The 18,177-nt window shown below is 37.8% G+C and overlaps 3 protein-coding genes and 1 non-coding gene across 4 annotated transcripts; 3 read left to right on the top strand and 1 right to left on the bottom strand.

Annotated features, from left to right (window-relative positions):
- Positions 1 to 4,351: 4,351 nt before the first annotated feature.
- Positions 4,352 to 5,361, top strand: LOC146952355 (protein FAR1-RELATED SEQUENCE 5-like). The gene is made up of 2 exons (XM_085738622.1): positions 4,352 to 5,143; positions 5,278 to 5,361. The coding sequence occupies exons 1-2, from the start codon at positions 4,352 to 4,354 to the stop codon at positions 5,359 to 5,361; spliced, it is 876 nt and encodes a 291-aa protein (XP_085594748.1).
- An 82-nt stretch (positions 5,362 to 5,443) lies between these two features.
- LOC146952353 (uncharacterized) lies at positions 5,444 to 14,220 on the top strand. The gene has a single exon (XM_085701112.1). It carries the CDS (start codon positions 6,989 to 6,991, stop codon positions 12,278 to 12,280), a length of 5,292 nt encoding a protein of 1,763 aa, XP_085557238.1. The 5' UTR covers positions 5,444 to 6,988; the 3' UTR covers positions 12,281 to 14,220.
- LOC146952354 (small nucleolar RNA R71) lies at positions 7,497 to 7,602 on the bottom strand. Its single transcript, XR_015025221.1, has one exon. It is a non-coding gene; the product is annotated as a small nucleolar RNA R71 (small nucleolar RNA).
- Positions 14,221 to 14,278: 58 nt separating the features above from the next.
- On the top strand, positions 14,279 to 17,440 carry LOC146952352 (protein FAR1-RELATED SEQUENCE 5-like). The gene is made up of 3 exons (XM_085701132.1): positions 14,279 to 16,768; positions 16,849 to 16,916; positions 16,996 to 17,440. Exons 1-2 carry the CDS (start codon positions 15,381 to 15,383, stop codon positions 16,889 to 16,891), a joined length of 1,431 nt encoding a protein of 476 aa, XP_085557258.1. The 5' UTR covers positions 14,279 to 15,380; the 3' UTR covers positions 16,892 to 16,916; positions 16,996 to 17,440.
- The last annotated feature ends 737 nt before the right edge of the window (positions 17,441 to 18,177 follow it).

The raw sequence follows: 18,177 nt of genomic DNA, 5'->3' as shown, positions 1-18,177 counted from the left end.
AGTTGTTGATATTTGTGATATCTTTCCAGTAGCTTTGGTTTGACATGAAAATATGTTGTGGATAATTTATTATGTTTTTACAAAGATACATAGTGAATTATTGTTGATGTTTAAATACGATGTTATATGATGTTGTCTATGATTGATGAATTATTGTATGATTGTTTATGATTGATGAATATGATGTTATATGATGTTGTTGATGATTGATGAATAATGGTATTATCATGCGAAGATGTTGTTGTCGTCAATGAAGTCGAAGTTGTTTAAGTTGAAAGTTGTCATGAAGCCGAAGTTGTTAAGTTGTAAGTTGTTACGAAGTTGGAGTTGTTAAGTTGTTGAGTCCATTGCATACTCATATAAGTTGGTTGAGGGCTTGATGCCCTGGAATGCTTAGTAATTCACACGATGGATGAGGGCTTGATGCCCTGGAGCTTTTGCTCACTATGTTGGGGGCTTGATGCCCCGAAGAGCCTATTTACGCTCATATAAGTTGGTTGGGAGCTTGATGCTCTGTATTGGTACCAAATGCATTTGCATATCAAGAGGTTTTAAAGATGATTTAAGATGTGAAGTTGTCGAGGTGTCAAGTTGTTAAGTTGTTAAGATGCTAAGATGATTTGAGATGTTAAGAGTTACATAGTCGAGTTAAGTCACATTGTCGAGTTAAGTGAGGTTTGATTATGAAGTTTGATTGTGATTCGATGATTACGATTTAATGATGATGAATTTGATTATGAAGTTGTTTTCGATAATGCTATGTTTTGATAATGATACTTATGTGAATTACATGATGATGCTTATGATTATATTTGATGTTAGATGTTAATGCTTATGATTATTATTGATGTTAGATGTTATGTGATTTATGATAAGATGTTATGTGATTTATGATAAGGTGTTTGTGACTATTATTTGATGACATGTGATGATGTTTTATGATTAATAATTGAGGTTATTTGACTAATGTAGGAAGAATAATGACACTAGTTAAGGAAGTTTAAGTTGTTAGATATGATTAATGAATTATAAGATGTTTAAGTTGTTGAATGTACTTCATATGATTTATATGTTTAATATTATTGTTTGAGAAATCTCACCCCTCTGCTTGGAAATGTTGCTCTTCGTATGGGTAACTTGCAGGTAATTAAGATTAGAGGCGTCGTGAGTGGACTCCTCACATGTGTGTCTAGGTGCTCTGATACGTAACGGGATGGGACTTGACTTTACTTCTATTCCTTACGTATTGTTTATGAACTTTTATGAATAAATATTGAACTAAGACTTATGAGATTTTCTGATGAGGCCTGCGTGCCAAAGACTTTTTATGTTGAATGAACTAATTCCGCTGCGAAGTTTTGAATTACTTATGTTCAATGATTTTGAAGAATAAATTGTTATTTATTCAGTTTATGAATTTTTAAGAAGTGTAGCATTCCGTTTAAAGTTGAATTACTCTGATTTTTAATTATGAAATTTTTACGTTGGGAAAACGGGGTGTTACAATGGTTACCGTGTTGGCACTCATGATGGTGTCTCTCTTTCTCATCTTCAATTTGCAGATGACACTTTGATTCTTGGTGTGAAAAGTTGGGCTAATGTGAGGTACATGCGGGCAGTTCTGATCCTTTTTGAACAAGTGTCCGGTTTGAAGGTTAATTTCCACAAAAGCATGCTCACGGGGATTAATATTACTACTTCATGGTTAACAGAAGCCGCATATGTGTTGAATTATCGTGTGGGAACACTTCCCTTTGTGTACTTGGGGCTGACGATTGGGGTGATGCTCGTCGATTGGAGTTTTGGCAACCTCTGTTGAACCGTATTAGTACTTGATTGTCATCTTGGAACAGCAAATTCCTGACCATCGGTAAATTCCCGCTCCGTCACTGCCCCATTTTTAGCGGGTTTGGCGGAACGATCACCATACTCGTGGCTGGTTCAAATCTCAACCCACCGCGTTAAAATAGACGGGTTAAACGAATCAATCGGACAGGTCCAACCCATTTTGACATCCCTACAAACACAAGATGGGTGAGTCTTTCTCAAGTCCACCAAGGATTGCGCAGGTCATGGAGGTATCAAAAGCAGTTAAAGGCACGTGGAACAATACAATTCAGCATTTTACTCGTGCTCCATATTTATAGCGCCACCAACTGAAACATAAATCGATGACTATGCTTCATTTATTAGTCCTTTAACGTCTTTTTTATCGACTATATACTCCAATTTCAATAATTGAAGCTGATTAAAACACAAGAGAGATGATATAACACAAATATTGATAATATATCAATTATGAATAAATTTTATTTCTTAAAACTTCACAAAACTCAACTTTGATAAATAACTATTGTTTAACTTTTATTTTCTTCGTTGCTGTTTCATTAAATATAAGTAAAAATTATTACGAATTTATTTATTTATTGATCAAATTTAATATATTAGTTTTTAAATATATTTTATTTCTTCTTTATACTCGACCCCATCGTAAAAATTGTGCTAGCTTCACCGCTACCTAGAGACATTGTTCTAAAACTCATCTTGATTCAACGTCTCCTATCAGCCCCTCATCAATGATATCAAGGTGATAAAATTGAATTTTTAGACTCGTATCATAGTTTTAGATCATGCGTTTCTTCTCAGTTTAATATATAATAAACGTCTTTGTAATCTTTTATCATATGAACTTACGAAATGTTTCCCATAAAAAAAAAACTTACAATATGTTTCTTAGCTTAACTTTTTTTTTTTTTGGTAAAACTTAGCTTGCATTTTATTTCTATCAAAATCAAAAAATGGACCACCAGGAAGAATCTATCATGTATGTGTAGGAAATAAAAAGGGTATCCAGCTGTGATGACATAAACCTTTTGCTTTGCTGGTTGCCAAACGTGCAATTAGCATGTGTTTCATTCAAAGGTTTAGAATGTGTCTATGTTCTTCAACTCGTAAAACCATTCGCGTGTGTGAGCACATAACTTCGGATGGGACACTTTGCATACAAAGAAATTAACTGATGAATAGTAACTCTAAAAATACTAACAATAACCAAATGACCGATTTGACCAGGACACAACTTAAAAAGCCGTCAAGGATTGTCACCATCTGATCTCATATTTGTAAGAGCATCAACACAACGATTTGCTTCACGATAGGAGTGACAAATCTTCCGAATCCTTTAGAAACACAAAAAATTCAGTTATGGAGTTATCTTCAGTTTATGTATTTATGGAGCCAAACAAAGCAACGCTTCCACGAGGAAGCTAAAACTTCATTGGCCTCATAATTGTTCAGGCCCTCACATGCTCTTATTATTTTAAGGGTCATGTTAACGAGTGCCCCGGGGCACTGGTTAAGGAAGCCAAAAGTGGAAATTTTAAGTCAAAAAGAACACTTTTTAAGCTTTTAATGCAATGACAACACAACTTTCAATGCAAGATACTACTATATTTAACTCCTTAACCAGTGCCCCGGGGGCACTGGTTAACATTTCCCTTATTTTAATTAAGGGTCATCTTAACTTAAGTGTATGCCTCAAGGGCACATGATAAACAACCTAAATGAAAAAACTTTCTCTTAAATATTGTGTATTCAATTAAGAGATTAATTGGAATAGACTGTCAGTGTAAAACAAGTTTACACTGTCAACCAATTAAAATCATCCAATTAAACACCTCACCATTAGTGCTAAAAAAAGAAAAAATCATGTAAAATCTTCATAATAAATGCATATCTCACATTTATTTTCTGGGCTTACTATTCTGATTTTGGCATTTGATTTAGCAGTTTACAATCTGCATTGCACGATTCTGCATCTTGTTTCACCATTCCAAACCTAGTTTTCATAGAGGCTGAGATAATGATAAGTTGAAGAAGAAAAAAAGAAAATCTTTAGCATCTCTATTGCCTCCAGCACCACCCCTTCCAAGGCTGGTCCCTACATGCTACATAAGGTAGATTTATGCGATGACCCCAAATTTTTATATGGAAAATTAATTTTTCTGTTTACATTGTTTTTTTTATATTGCTCTTATTTATGCAATGACGGCTATGAATGGTATGAGAATTGTTATCAAATAGCGGTAGGCAATATAAGATAATCCTGGTATGTTGAATATCAGTAGTTATTTTTTATCATAGTAGTAGTTCAGGAGTAGTGGCTCATTATCTATCATAGAAGTCATTCATGGAAAAGTAATATAGATTTCTCTGTAATGACTATAAGTAGTTCATTTTTATCGTAGGAGTAGTTCATGGATAGGTAATATGAAAACAATATTATTTGTACAATCCTTTGTTTCTAGCATTTTAAATGGTATTATGATTGTGTCATTATGACAGATTAAAGATGACAAATGTGGATGAAGATTCCACCATGGCTTGTTCTGATGATGTACCTGAAACTGCTGCTCTTGACATGGATCCTATAAATAACAGACTACCATTAGAGTCCCCCTTAGAGCCCTTTGAAGGAATGGAGTTCACATCCATCGAAGAGGCAAGGAATCACTACAAAAGGTACGCTAAGAACAAAGGTTTTACCTTTCGCATGGGCCGTGTTACTAAATCAAGAACAGACGGAATGATAATTGGTAAAGAGTTTCTTTGTTCAAAGGAAGGGTTTCGGGCAAAAAAATATGCAAAGAAAGAAAATAGCAGTCGTGTCAGACATGATGAAACTAGGGTAGGATGCAAGGCATTGTTATATTTAAAAAAAAGTGAAGATGGATGGGTTGTTTCAAGATTTTTAAGAGACCATAATCATGTACTATTTTCTCCTAAAAGTTGTCAATTTCTTCGAGTACATAGACAGAAAACAAAAGTGCAAAAAAAACTTATTGATGTGCTGCATGATTCTGGTTTAGGTCCTAGCAAAATAACATCTGTCTTATGTACGGAAAGTGGTGGTGTTGATAACATTGGATTTAGTCAACAAGATGTTATTAATTACTTATCTGAAAAGAGACAAAAGCAATTAGAAAAAGGAGATGCTCAAATAATGTTATCCTACTTTAAAAATTGTCAATTGAAGAATCCTGGGTTTTTCTATGCATTTCAAATGGATGCTGAAGGAAAATTAGCAAATTGCTTTTGGGTTGATTCAAGGTCTAAAATGGCATACAAATATTTTGGTGATGTGGTGACTTTTGATCCGACATACTTGACAAATGATAACACGCAAAATACATTGTCTAAATAGTTTAATTTTTATTTATTTTGGGGTCGTTTATTGTGTTTTGCATGTCTTCTGCCTATTATTTTGTTGTGTTTCAGGTGACAAGGGTGTCAAAAGTAAAAGAATCAAAAGGAGGTGAAAAGAGAAAATTGAGCTACTACGGTCAGCCCATCCACAGCTAATGACATCATGCTGATGTCACACCCAATTGAGATCAGCAAGAAAGAAAATCACGTTCCAGACTTCCTAGTTTCGGGCAAAAGAAATCAGCTTTTATTCCAATCTTTTCCCACATCTTGGGGAGCAAGTTTGAGTAATCCAGTTGCAAATTCAATGCTATAAAAGAGGCTCTGCTGATCAGAAATGGGGGACGTTTTTTAGCATCAATTTTTAAGCTTTTAGTTTTACGATTTCAGAAGAAGAAAAACAGCTTTTGCACTTTAACTTAATTTAGATTTTCTCTCGTTTTTAAATTCAGTTTCGAATAAGAATTAGATGTGCAGATTTGTTATTGATTTTCGATTTCAATTTGCGTCAATTATTTGTTTGGAATTCACGCTTGCACACCACCTTGAGAACTCTTTTTACAATTTTTTAATCAATTCCAATTCTTGTTAGTTATCATTGCAGTGTTATTTTCATTCCTTTATTTTCTATATTGATGCGTGGCTAGTTAGTCCTTGTCCCATAGTTTCATTAGCTGCTGCTTTTATTACTATTGTTGATTTCCAATTCAGCTAGTTTGTTGTGTACCGTATTCCATATATATAAATATTGTTGCTGCGTGGCTTTCTCTTTCAATTCCAATCGCTTTGAATTGCTACTGCCGTGGCTGTCTCTTTAACAAAGTTTCCAACTTATTACAGTTATTATTCGTTTAGTCCATTGTTTTGCAGCACAGTTTCTACATTTACGGTCTGCATCGAATCGTTCGAGGGAATTATACTCAATTAAAGTGGCCAGATTTTTACAGGTATAGTTCATTTCTTTTTAGCATGAATCAATTAACAGTTTGTATGCTTAATATAATTATGTGCGAGTAGTCTCATTTGAGTCCAAAACGAGGTTCCGTCGAACCGACGGAACTCATGTAAATTACGCGCCTCTTTTAGTGTAACGAGAATTTAAACAATTGTTTTGAAAAATTCTGTTTTGTAACTGTTAAAAATCTACTACGAAAGTAGAGATACCGAGATATCGTTTACGCATCGAAAGAGCGAAAACGATATCCGACTTAGAAAAATATCAAATTTTTAATTGAAAAGGTTAAAGCGAAAGCATTTCTTTTCTTTTAATTAAGAGTTTATTAAATTTAGAAAAAGGAATTTTTAGGCCTGTAATTATATGCTACGAAAGTAGGTGTTTTACGCGTCTAAAAATTCCGACAACGTGTTGCGAAAGCAAACGTTGTCTCTTGTTCGATAAATTCTACAAGAAGTTTTAATTCTCTCGTTACCATTTAATTGGCGCAACAATTTGCTTGAGTGACGGAAGTTGACGGTAACCGTCGTTTTGGCCTCTACTCGTTTATTAATTAATTAAAACTCATTTCATTCAGCGCAAATTCCAAAATATTTTGATTTCGCCTTAGATAAACATAGTAACAACGAACTTCGGTACTTGTTAAATTGGTCTCTGTGGATACGACATCCCTTTTTATACTAAAACGAAACAGTCGTGCACTTGCGGCCCTGTCAAGTTTTTGGCGCCGTTGCCGGGGACCAATTTTTGGCAATATCGCACTCCGTTGTTACACCGTTTAGATTAAGGCCTTTTATTTTATTTAAAAAAAAAACAAAAAAAACTTGCATGCGAAAAACCCGAAGTGCTGGAAATCTAGTCAGCTACGTTGACGAAATTGAGCGCTACTTTCGAGCTAGGCGCCGATTGTTATTCGATACCCCGTCGCAATCTGAGACTCAATCAGAAATGGGCGACAACAACAACGATAACCGGCCACTGAAGGATTTCGCTGTGCCCTCTGAGGAAGAGCCTCATACGAGCATTGTTCGCCCTGCCATTGCGGCGAATAACTTCGAGCTCAAACCCTCTTTAGTGCAGATAATTCAGCAAAATCAGTTCTCCGGAAACCCAACGGAGGACCCGAACTTGCACCTTGCTACCTTTGTGCGGTTCGCTGAGACGCTGAAAGTGAATGGCGTCGACCCTGAAGCCATTCGTTTACGTTTATTCCCTTTCTCCCTCAGGGACAGAGCCAGTGCATGGCTTAATTCCCTGCCGTCAAATTCCATAACGACATGGAATGAATTAAAAAAGGCGTTCCTCGCTAGGTATTTCCCGCCGAGCAAAACGGCACAATTGAGGAACCTAATTACTTGCTTTAGGCAGAAAGACGGAGAATCGCTCTTTGAAGCGTGGGAGAGATACAAGGATCTTTTGAGAGCTTGCCCGCATCATGGGTTGGAAAAGTGGCTGATCATCCATACCTTTTACAATGGTCTCCTGTATAACACAAGGATGACTATCGATGCCGCTGCGGGAGGAGCTCTAATGAACAAGCCGTTTGCTGAGGCTTGGGGCCTGGTCGAGGATATGGCCCAGAATCATTACCAATGGGGGAGCGAACGCGCTCTAGCTGAAAAAGGCCAGCCCAAGGCAGGGATGTACGAGGTTAGCAGTTTTGATCATCTGAGCGCTAAAGTTGATGCGCTATATAAAAAGATAGATAGTCTAACCATCACTCCGCCTGCCCCCGTGGCCGCTGTGGCCCCTAACTGTGATATTTGCGGGACGCCTGGACACACCCCTACTGAGTGTCATCTGTTAGTCGGTACGGACCAAGCAAACTACGCGCATGGGAACCCATACGGGCAAAGAAATTCTAATTTCCCATATAAAAATAACAGTCCCACCTATGCGCAGAATCCTGCACCCATTGCACCCCCTGGTTTCCAAGGTCAAAGAGGAGCCCTTGTTGCTCCTCAAAAGTCTAACCTAGAACTAATGATGGAAAATTTTGTCATGGCACAGTCCCAACAGAACAAGGAGTTCCTGAATCAAAACATTCACACGAATGAGATGATTAAGCAGCTTGCATCTAAGGTTGACACGTTGGCCACCCATAACAAAATGCTAGAAACGCAAATTGCACAAGTGGCCCAACAACGAGTAGCTGCACCTTCAGGAACTTTCCCTGCGCAACCTCAACCAAACCCAAAAGGGGAGCTAAATGCTGTTACCTTGCGTAGTGGAAAAGATTTAGGGAACCCTAGTGAGAGGGAAGACGCTGTGAAGGAGTCGGTGCCTACTGAAAGTGAGAAAATCTTAGAGAGAAATGAGGGAGTGGAGGAAGAAAAAGAGAAACCCTATGTACCTCCACCCCCCTACAAACCTCCGATCCCATTCCCTCAGAGACTTGCTAAGTCAAAAAGTGAGGGTCAGTTTAAGAAATTCATGGAGCTCTTGAAGAAGCTCCAAGTAAATATCCCTTTCACAGAGGCAATTACTCAAATGCCGTCTTATGCTAAGTTTCTAAAAGAAATTTTGACAAATAAGAGAAAAATTGATGACGATGATACAGTAGCACTCACCGAAGAGTGTAGCGCTATCATCCAGAATAAGATGCCACCCAAATTAAAAGATCCAGGGAGTTTTTCAATTCCTTGTGTTATTGGCAACTACGTCATCGATAAAGCGCTCTGTGATTTGGGTGCTAGTGTGAGTCTTATGCCCCTTTCCATCTGCGAGAGACTCAACCTTGGAGAGCTAAAACCGACCAGGATGTCTCTACAACTGGCTGATCGATCTATTAAGTACCCGGTAGGAATACTGGAAGATGTACCGTTGAGAATCGGCCAGTTGTACATTCCCACCGACTTTGTGGTAATGGACATCACTGAAGACTCGTCTATCCCAATCCTCTTAGGTAGACCTTTCCTAGCTACGGCTGGTGCCATCATAGATGTAAAGAAAGGAAAACTTACCTTTGAGGTCGGGGATGAAAAGATTGAGTTCATCTTGTCTAAATTCATGAAAAACCCCTCCATTAACGACACGGCTTGCTTAGTTGATATAATTGATGAATGCATTAAGGAGCATGCGTCAGGACCACCTCCCACTGACGGAATGGACGTGTCCTTGACTGAAACTGAGGTAGAAGAGGCAAGTCCCCATCAAGAAGAATTGGATGTAAATCCGGTTTATCAAAATGAATGCCTCACCCTTCTTCCCGCTCCGACTCAAGAGCAGCCAAAAGTCGAAATGAAGGAGTTACCTAAAAACCTTAGGTATGAATTTCTAGGACCTAACCGACCAGTCATTGTGAGTGCCGACTTAGGAGGGACTGAAACTGAGAAATTACTTGCTGTATTAAGAAAATACCCGGAAGCTATAGGGTACTCGATTGATGACCTCGAAGGTATTAGCCCTTCAATTTGTATGCATAAAATTTTACTTGAAGAGGACTACATACCCTCTAGAGAACATCAAAGAAGGCTGAACCCGAACATGAGTGAGGTTGTTAAAAAAGAAGTACTGAAGCTTCTGGATGCAGGGGTGATATACCCCATCTCTGACAGCAAGTGGGTGAGTCCAGTTCATGTAGTACCAAAGAAAGGAGGGATGACAGTGGTGAAGAATGAGAAAGGAGAGTCTGTGGCCACACGTACAACCACTGGATGGCGTATGTGTATAGACTACAGGAAATTGAACAAGGCCACAAGGAAAGACCACTTCCCCCTCCCGTTCATAGACCAAATGCTTGAGCGCCTAGCTAAGCATTCCCATTTTTGCTATCTTGATGGTTACTCGGGATTCTTTCAGATCCCTATCCACCCGAGTGACCAAGAAAAGACGACCTTCACATGCCCTTATGGAACATTTGCCTATCGGCGAATGCCTTTTGGGCTATGCAATGCGCCTGCCACCTTTCAGAGATGCATGATGGCAATCTTTGGAGATTTCCTAGAGGACATTATGGAAGTCTTCATGGATGACTTTTCAGTATGCGGGCCAAGCTTTGAGGGTTGTCTGAGTAATTTGGACAAAGTTCTAGAAAGATGTGTAAAAGTCAACCTAGTGCTGAACTGGGAAAAATGCCATTTCATGGTAAAGGAAGGCATAGTCCTCGGACACGTAGTGTCAGAACGAGGAATAGAGGTTGACAGAGCAAAGATCGAAGTGATTGAGAGGCTAACGCCCCCCACCACAGTGAAAGAAGTCCGAAGCTTTCTGGGTCACGCTGGTTTTTACCGGCGTTTCATTAAGGATTTCTCTAAGATAACTAAGCCTCTTACAGGCTTGCTCATGAAGGATGCAGAGTTCATCTTTGATGAACAATGCCTTGAGTCTTTCCACAAGCTCAAGCAAGCACTAATCTGCGCACCTATAATGCAACCTCCAGATTGGAGTCTTCCCTTTGAGATTATGTGCGATGCAAGCGACTATGCAGTTGGTGCTGTCCTGGGACAGCGAAAAGATAAAAAGATGCATGCTATCTATTACGCCAGCAGAACCTTAGATGAAGCTCAAATAAATTATGCTACTACTGAGAAAGAGCTTCTGGCCATTGTCTATGCTATTGACAAATTTCGATCTTACTTGGTAGGTTCAAAAATTATTGTCTACACTGACCATGCCGCCATAAGGTATCTGCTGAGTAAGAAAGACGCAAAGCCCAGGTTGATTAGATGGATTCTGCTACTACAAGAGTTTGATCTTGAGATTCGTGATAAAAAAGGAACAGAGAATGTGGTAGCAGACCATTTGTCTAGATTGAGTGACCTCAAGCGAGAGGAGTTACCTTTGGATGACTCTTTCCCTGATGATAGGCTGATAGCGTCCGTAAAGACTGTGGCACCTTGGTATGCTGACTTCGTCAACTACCTTGCCGCTGGGGTCCTACCCCCAGACATGGACTTTCAACGGAAGAAAAAGTTCTTCAATGATCTAAAGCAATATTACTGGGATGAGCCCCTCCTTTTCAAGCGAGGCGCAGACGGTATCTTCCGTCGTTGCATTCCAGAGGAAGAGGTCGAGAGTGTCCTTACCCATTGTCATGCGTCCCCCTATGGTGGGCACGCCAGCACGTCCAAAACGGCCTACAAGATCCTCCAAGCAGGACTCTACTGGCCTAATATCTTTAAGGATGTCCACGCGTTCGTTGCGAGATGTGATCAGTGCCAGCGCACAGGTAACATCTCCAAAAGGCATGAGATGCCACTTAAGAACATCCTTGAGGTCGAAATCTTCGATGTGTGGGGCATTGACTTCATGGGACCCTTCCCGTCCTCCATGGGAAACCAATACATACTCGTCGCAGTGGACTATGTGTCAAAATGGATCGAGGCCATCGCCTCTCCTACCAATGATACACGAGTTGTGATTAAAATGTTTAAGAAAATAATCTTCCCTAGATTCGGAGTCCCAAGGCTGGTCATAAGTGATGGTGGATCTCACTTCATCTCGAGGCAATTTGAAAATTTGCTTCAGAAGTATGGAGTGAAGCACAGAGTCGCAACCCCGTATCATCCACAAACAAGCGGCCAAGTGGAAGTCTCTAACCGAGAAATTAAGTCCATCCTTGAGAAAACTGTCTCAACTTCTAGGAAGGATTGGGCCGCCAAGCTTGATGATGCACTCTGGGCTTATAGAACTGCCTACAAGACGCCTATTGGGACTACACCTTTCAAACTAGTCTATGGGAAGTCTTGCCATCTTCCGGTGGAACTTGAGCATAAAGCCTATTGGGCTATTAAAGCCCTTAACATGGATTACAAAGCCGCCGGGGGAAAAAGGGTATTAGAGTTGAATGAGTTAGAAGAGCTGAGATTAGACGCCTACGAGAATGCCAAGATTTACAAAGAAAGAACAAAAAAATGGCATGATAGGCGTATAATCAGGAGAGAATTTAAGGAGGGGGAGCTTGTATTACTGTTTAACTCCAGGTTGAAATTATTCCCTGGGAAGCTCCGTTCTCGTTGGTCCGGGCCATTTCAAGTGAAAAAAGTTATACCGTCTGGTGCAGTCGAAGTGTGGAGTGAATCCACCGGCCCATTTACTGTGAATGGCCAGAGGTTAAAACATTACACCTCTGGAGAGGATGTTGAGAAAGGCGTTCGTTACGCCTTAACAAAACCCTGAAAGCTGAGTAAGGCGTCGAGCTACTGACGTTAAATGAAGCGCTGCGTGGGAGGCAACCCACAGTTTTTATTTATTGACTTTATTTTTATGTTTATATTTTTTTTTTAAGAAATAAAAAGATCAGTCAGAGTTGGCAAGGATAGGTGGCATGTCCAAAAGGCAAGAAAGAAAAATTTGCAAGGATATATGGATGATTCAGCATCATGGGATACCCCCAGATGACCCAGACGACGATTGATCTGCTAGGTAGTGTCTTTCCTTTTCTTTTATTTTTGTTTTTATTTATTTCCATTGAGGTCAATGTCAGTTTTAAGTGTGGGGGAGGAATTTCCCACCTTAACAGTCTAAGTCTTAATTATCGAGTCGAAAATAAAATGTGTAGTTTTTGCTTTGTTGTCTATTTCTCCCGTTTTATGAACCAATAAAATTTCAAAAATAAAAAAAAAGTAATAATAAAAATAAATTTAAGGCTGAGTTCAATGATGACTTTATGCATGTAAACACCCTTTCCCTTTTTAAGTTTCACTAAACTCATATCATGTTTCAATGTGAAAATTCTCTTTTTGAGAAAAGCACAAAGTTGCAGTCTTTGAGTAATTGTGTAGGTTGGTATTTTAAGGAGCACGTTCTAACTTCAATGGTAACTTAGACCCTTAAAAGTCTTCAGAGTAAAAGTAGTATAAGTTTGTGTGGGAAATAATGTGCTTTATTGTTATAAATTGTTAAATTAAAATGGGGCGGGAGAATGGCACCAACATGTGGAGGAAAGGACACTCCCTCTCTGACTTCCTAAATGTGGTGGTGACTCCCTAAATTGAGCTTAAGTTCTATAAATCCCTCAAAAGAGGAAGTAATTCATCAACACATGGAGGAAAGGATACCCCCTCGCTGACTTCCTACGTGAAGATGATTAAAAATTGCAGCACTACTTAGGGTGATCATGGAATCTAGGAGGAAAGGATACCCCCTCGCGGACTTCCTATGAGAAAATGGTATCCCCTAAGCAATCTGCAAGCCCCCAAGTGCTTAAATTGTCAGTTTAATTCTAACTAATTCTCATCTCTCTTATACGAAATGAAGAAAGGACTTTTCTCGGTTACTTTACTGTTGAAGTTAGAACCTGTTTTCCTCATAATACCTCTTACACAGGCGCAATAAAAAGCTGGACTCCACACACACACACTCACTTGAAACTGTTGTAGGGTTGATGTGATCCTTGAAAAAGTGTTTAGGTTGTGATAAGTGCATCTTGAGAACAAAGCCTTGAACATAAAAAAATGCAATTGATTTTTGGTTCATTCTGTTTTTTTTTCTGAATTATGTTGTTGTCGTCCCTTGCATTTTGCTTGAGGACAAGCAATGGTTCAAGTGTGGGGGAGTTTGATAACACGCAAAATACATTGTCTAAATAGTTTAATTTTTATTTATTTTGGGGTCGTTTATTGTGTTTTGCATGTCTTCTGCCTATTATTTTGTTGTGTTTCAGGTGACAAGGGTGTCAAAAGTAAAAGAATCAAAAGGAGGTGAAAAGAGAAAATTGAGCTACTACGGTCAGCCCATCCACAGCTAATGACATCATGCTGATGTCACACCCAATTGAGATCAGCAAGAAAGAAAATCACGTTCCAGACTTCCTAGTTTCGGGCAAAAGAAATCAGCTTTTATTCCAATCTTTTCCCACATCTTGGGGAGCAAGTTTGAGTAATCCAGTTGCAAATTCAATGCTATAAAAGAGGCTCTGCTGATCAGAAATGGGGGACGTTTTTTAGCATCAATTTTTAAGCTTTTAGTTTTACGATTTCAGAAGAAGAAAAACAGCTTTTGCACTTTAACTTAATTTAGATTTTCTCTCGTTTTTAAATTCAGTTTCGAATAAGAATTAGATGTGCAGATTTGTTATTGATTTTCGATTTCAATTTGCGTCAATTATTTGTTTGGAATTCACGCTTGCACACCACCTTGAGAACTCTTTTTACAATTTTTTAATCAATTCCAATTCTTGTTAGTTATCATTGCAGTGTTATTTTCATTCCTTTATTTTCTATATTGATGCGTGGCTAGTTAGTCCTTGTCCCATAGTTTCATTAGCTGCTGCTTTTATTACTATTGTTGATTTCCAATTCAGCTAGTTTGTTGTGTACCGTATTCCATATATATAAATATTGTTGCTGCGTGGCTTTCTCTTTCAATTCCAATCGCTTTGAATTGCTACTGCCGTGGCTGTCTCTTTAACAAAGTTTCCAACTTATTACAGTTATTATTCGTTTAGTCCATTGTTTTGCAGCACAGTTTCTACATTTACGGTCTGCATCGAATCGTTCGAGGGAATTATACTCAATTAAAGTGGCCAGATTTTTACAGGTATAGTTCATTTCTTTTTAGCATGAATCAATTAACAGTTTGTATGCTTAATATAATTATGTGCGAGTAGTCTCATTTGAGTCCAAAACGAGGTTCCGTCGAACCGACGGAACTCATGTAAATTACGCGCCTCTTTTAGTGTAACGAGAATTTAAACAATTGTTTTGAAAAATTCTGTTTTGTAACTGTTAAAAATCTACTACGAAAGTAGAGATACCGAGATATCGTTTACGCATCGAAAGAGCGAAAACGATATCCGACTTAGAAAAATATCAAATTTTTAATTGAAAAGGTTAAAGCGAAAGCATTTCTTTTCTTTTAATTAAGAGTTTATTAAATTTAGAAAAAGGAATTTTTAGGCCTGTAATTATATGCTACGAAAGTAGGTGTTTTACGCGTCTAAAAATTCCGACAACGTGTTGCGAAAGCAAACGTTGTCTCTTGTTCGATAAATTCTACAAGAAGTTTTAATTCTCTCGTTACCATTTAATTGGCGCAACAATTTGCTTGAGTGACGGAAGTTGACGGTAACCGTCGTTTTGGCCTCTACTCGTTTATTAATTAATTAAAACTCATTTCATTCAGCGCAAATTCCAAAATATTTTGATTTCGCCTTAGATAAACATAGTAACAACGAACTTCGGTACTTGTTAAATTGGTCTCTGTGGATACGACATCCCTTTTTATACTAAAACGAAACAGTCGTGCACTTGCGGCCCTGTCAACAAATAAATACAAAATGTCGTTTGTTCCCTTCACTGGAGTTAATCATCATCAACAATCTATTCTTTTTGGTTGTGCTTTGTTATGGGATGAAACTAAAGAGAGTTTTGTTTGGTTGCTGCGTACTTGGTTAGAAGCAATGGATGGAGTTTGTCCTAAAACCATTATCACAGATCAAGATGGTTCTATCACGTATGCGGTCGCGAAGGTGTTTCCAAAGGTTAATCATCATTATTGTATGTGGCATATTCAGAAAAAAGTTCCAGAGTACTTGAATCATGTCTATCACGAACATAGTGAATTTAAAAATCAGTTTTACAAGTGTGTTCACCTATGTACGACCGTAGAAGAATTTGATTCTGAATGGGAAGCAATGATAGATACATATGGGTTGCAAGATAATCAATGGTTAAAGGCGATATACTCCATTCGAGCAAAATGGATTCCTGCTTATGTACGTCATGATTTTTGTGCTGGAATGTCTACCACCCAAAGAAGTGAAAGTATAAATAAATTTTTTAAGGACTTCTTGAATTCAAGTACTCCATTGAGCAAGTTTGTGACACAATATGATAAAGCCCTTGATGCCCGTTACAACAAGGAAAGAGAGAAGACTTTCAAGACAAGAAATTCAAAGCCACTTTTGCGAACTTTATATCCAATGGAAGAAGAAGCATCAAAGGTTTATACAAGGAAAATGTTTAGAATATTTCAGGATGAATTAGTTGGCTCTCAAATATTTGTCGCAGAAGAAGTTAAAGGTTCTAGTGAAGTGTCAACATACAAGGTTCATGAATTTTATAAAGAGAAGCCTAGCTACTATGTGACTTTTGATGTTACTTCAAACGAAGCAACTTGTAGTTGTCACAAGTTTGATTTTTTGGGTATTCTTTGTAGACATGTCTTAAGTGTATTCCTTAAGAAAAATGTTTATTCTCTCCCATCACAGTATGTTCTACAGAGATGGACCCTTAATGTTAAGAAAGAAAAAGTAAAAGGATTGATAATTGAAGAGTTACAGGAAGGAGGAAACAAAGCTTCAAGCACTTCATTGTTTAATAGCATTATGGCTCACTCACTTGAACTAGCTGAAAGAGGTTCGCTGTCCGAAAAACATCATGATATTGCGATTGAATGTCTGAACAGTGCAGTTGCAAAACTTGATTTATTGAGCCTTGAAGAATCTAATGAGGAGTTTGTTAGTTCAACATCTGAAGTTATGCCAAAAGCGTCTGACATCAGTATAACTTTGCATGACCCTCCACTTGCGGCAACTAAAGGGCGTCCACGAACTTTGCGAATGAAAAGCAGTTTGGAGTTGCGCAAAAAAGGTTCATCTACTTGTAGTTCCTGTAAGAATAAGGGTCATACCAAACATAAATGTCCAAATTTAAATCAAACAAGGTAGCTTAAAATATACATGTCCTATCTATCAATTTTATTTTTTCGATGTTAATTTGATTCTCTAACACCCTGCATTTTAGGTCTGATATTGTAAGCAATCAATTTTCAAACTCTAATTGCTGAAGCTTCTAGTTTGATTGACTAATAGGTAATAATTTTTCTTTTAATGTTACTAATAATAACCTTTTTAATTTTGATAATAAATTGTCTTCATATTCTAATTGCAGACCTTTGATCCAGTCTGACCTCTCTCAAGTCTTTTAAAGTTGCAAAACTCAGCAAGTTACTTTCTGGTTTTTAGCACAAAACACATGAATATCATTGAAGCGGTTATGGAGGTTGAAGATTTGGAGTCAATTTGTTTGGATGCATTTGCTTAAGAGGTTGCTGGTCTTGTGATGGATTGATATACATTGGTTAAGATTTCAAAAGCATTGTAGCTAACTAGCTAGCTTAATGTTCTGATTTTTACTTCCTTTATTCTTCTGTAGTTATGAACTATGTCAATGCATAATTTATTTGTATGAGTATTGAGAAAGGCTATGGTATTGACATTTATATGAATTTTCTGCACAATTGTTCTTGTTTAGCAGTGTTGCTTTTAGTGTCAAGAGGACCATGTTTTGGTTCATATGATTCCTTTTTATATTGGAGTGTTGTTTATTTTTATCATTTGTTTAGTGTACTGATCTTGAATTTATAAAGACCATATCCATAAGGCTTGTAAATTTTCTTCATTGTCTTTTCAAAAAATGTTTTAAGACACGTTGCTTGAAAAAAAGAACCATACTAATTTATTCACGACGAGTATATGCGAGAAGCAACAAACTCGCGGACAAAAGGGAAAAAAGATACACGGAGGTGCCGCAAATATAAGGAACACCCAAAAAAATCAACCCATAAATCCTTAAACCTATAAATCCTTAAACCACTCATACAGCTAAAGTAAAATAAATCCTTAAACCTATAAATGATGAATTCCTTATGCAAAACTCTCTAGGCGTGCCACTTGCACTAACTATGCTTGGATCCACTAGTTTTTTTACATATGAATACACATTCAGCAGCTTCAAATTTTAGAGTTTCCCTTCACTTCATATTTTAAGGGTTCCTTCCCTTGCAAGACAATGTCGAATGACTCTTGAAATTGGCATAATCATCCTTTGCAAGACCATTTTTGAATAATTCCTGAAATTGACATATTCATTCTCACGTCAGAAATTGAAAGAGTTAAGCTAATATTCCCAACTCATAATTGTCTATACATATAGTTTAAATCTAAATTCCATAGTTCCATAGTTCAAATCAACATTACAATACATAAGAGCAGTTTCTCATTGGTTCATTTTAGAGGCTTTTGCAGAATAAAAGAGGCCGAAAATCTAAATGGTGTGGCATTGAGCATTGAA

Source organism: Medicago sativa, chromosome 1 (assembly GCF_051527215.1).
Source record: "Medicago sativa cultivar Bolivia chromosome 1, Bolivia_mono, whole genome shotgun sequence".
NCBI lineage: Eukaryota > Viridiplantae > Streptophyta > Magnoliopsida > Fabales > Fabaceae > Medicago > Medicago sativa.
The sequence above is the reverse complement of the archived record's forward strand: the minus strand, read 5'-3'. Positions and strand labels throughout refer to the sequence as shown.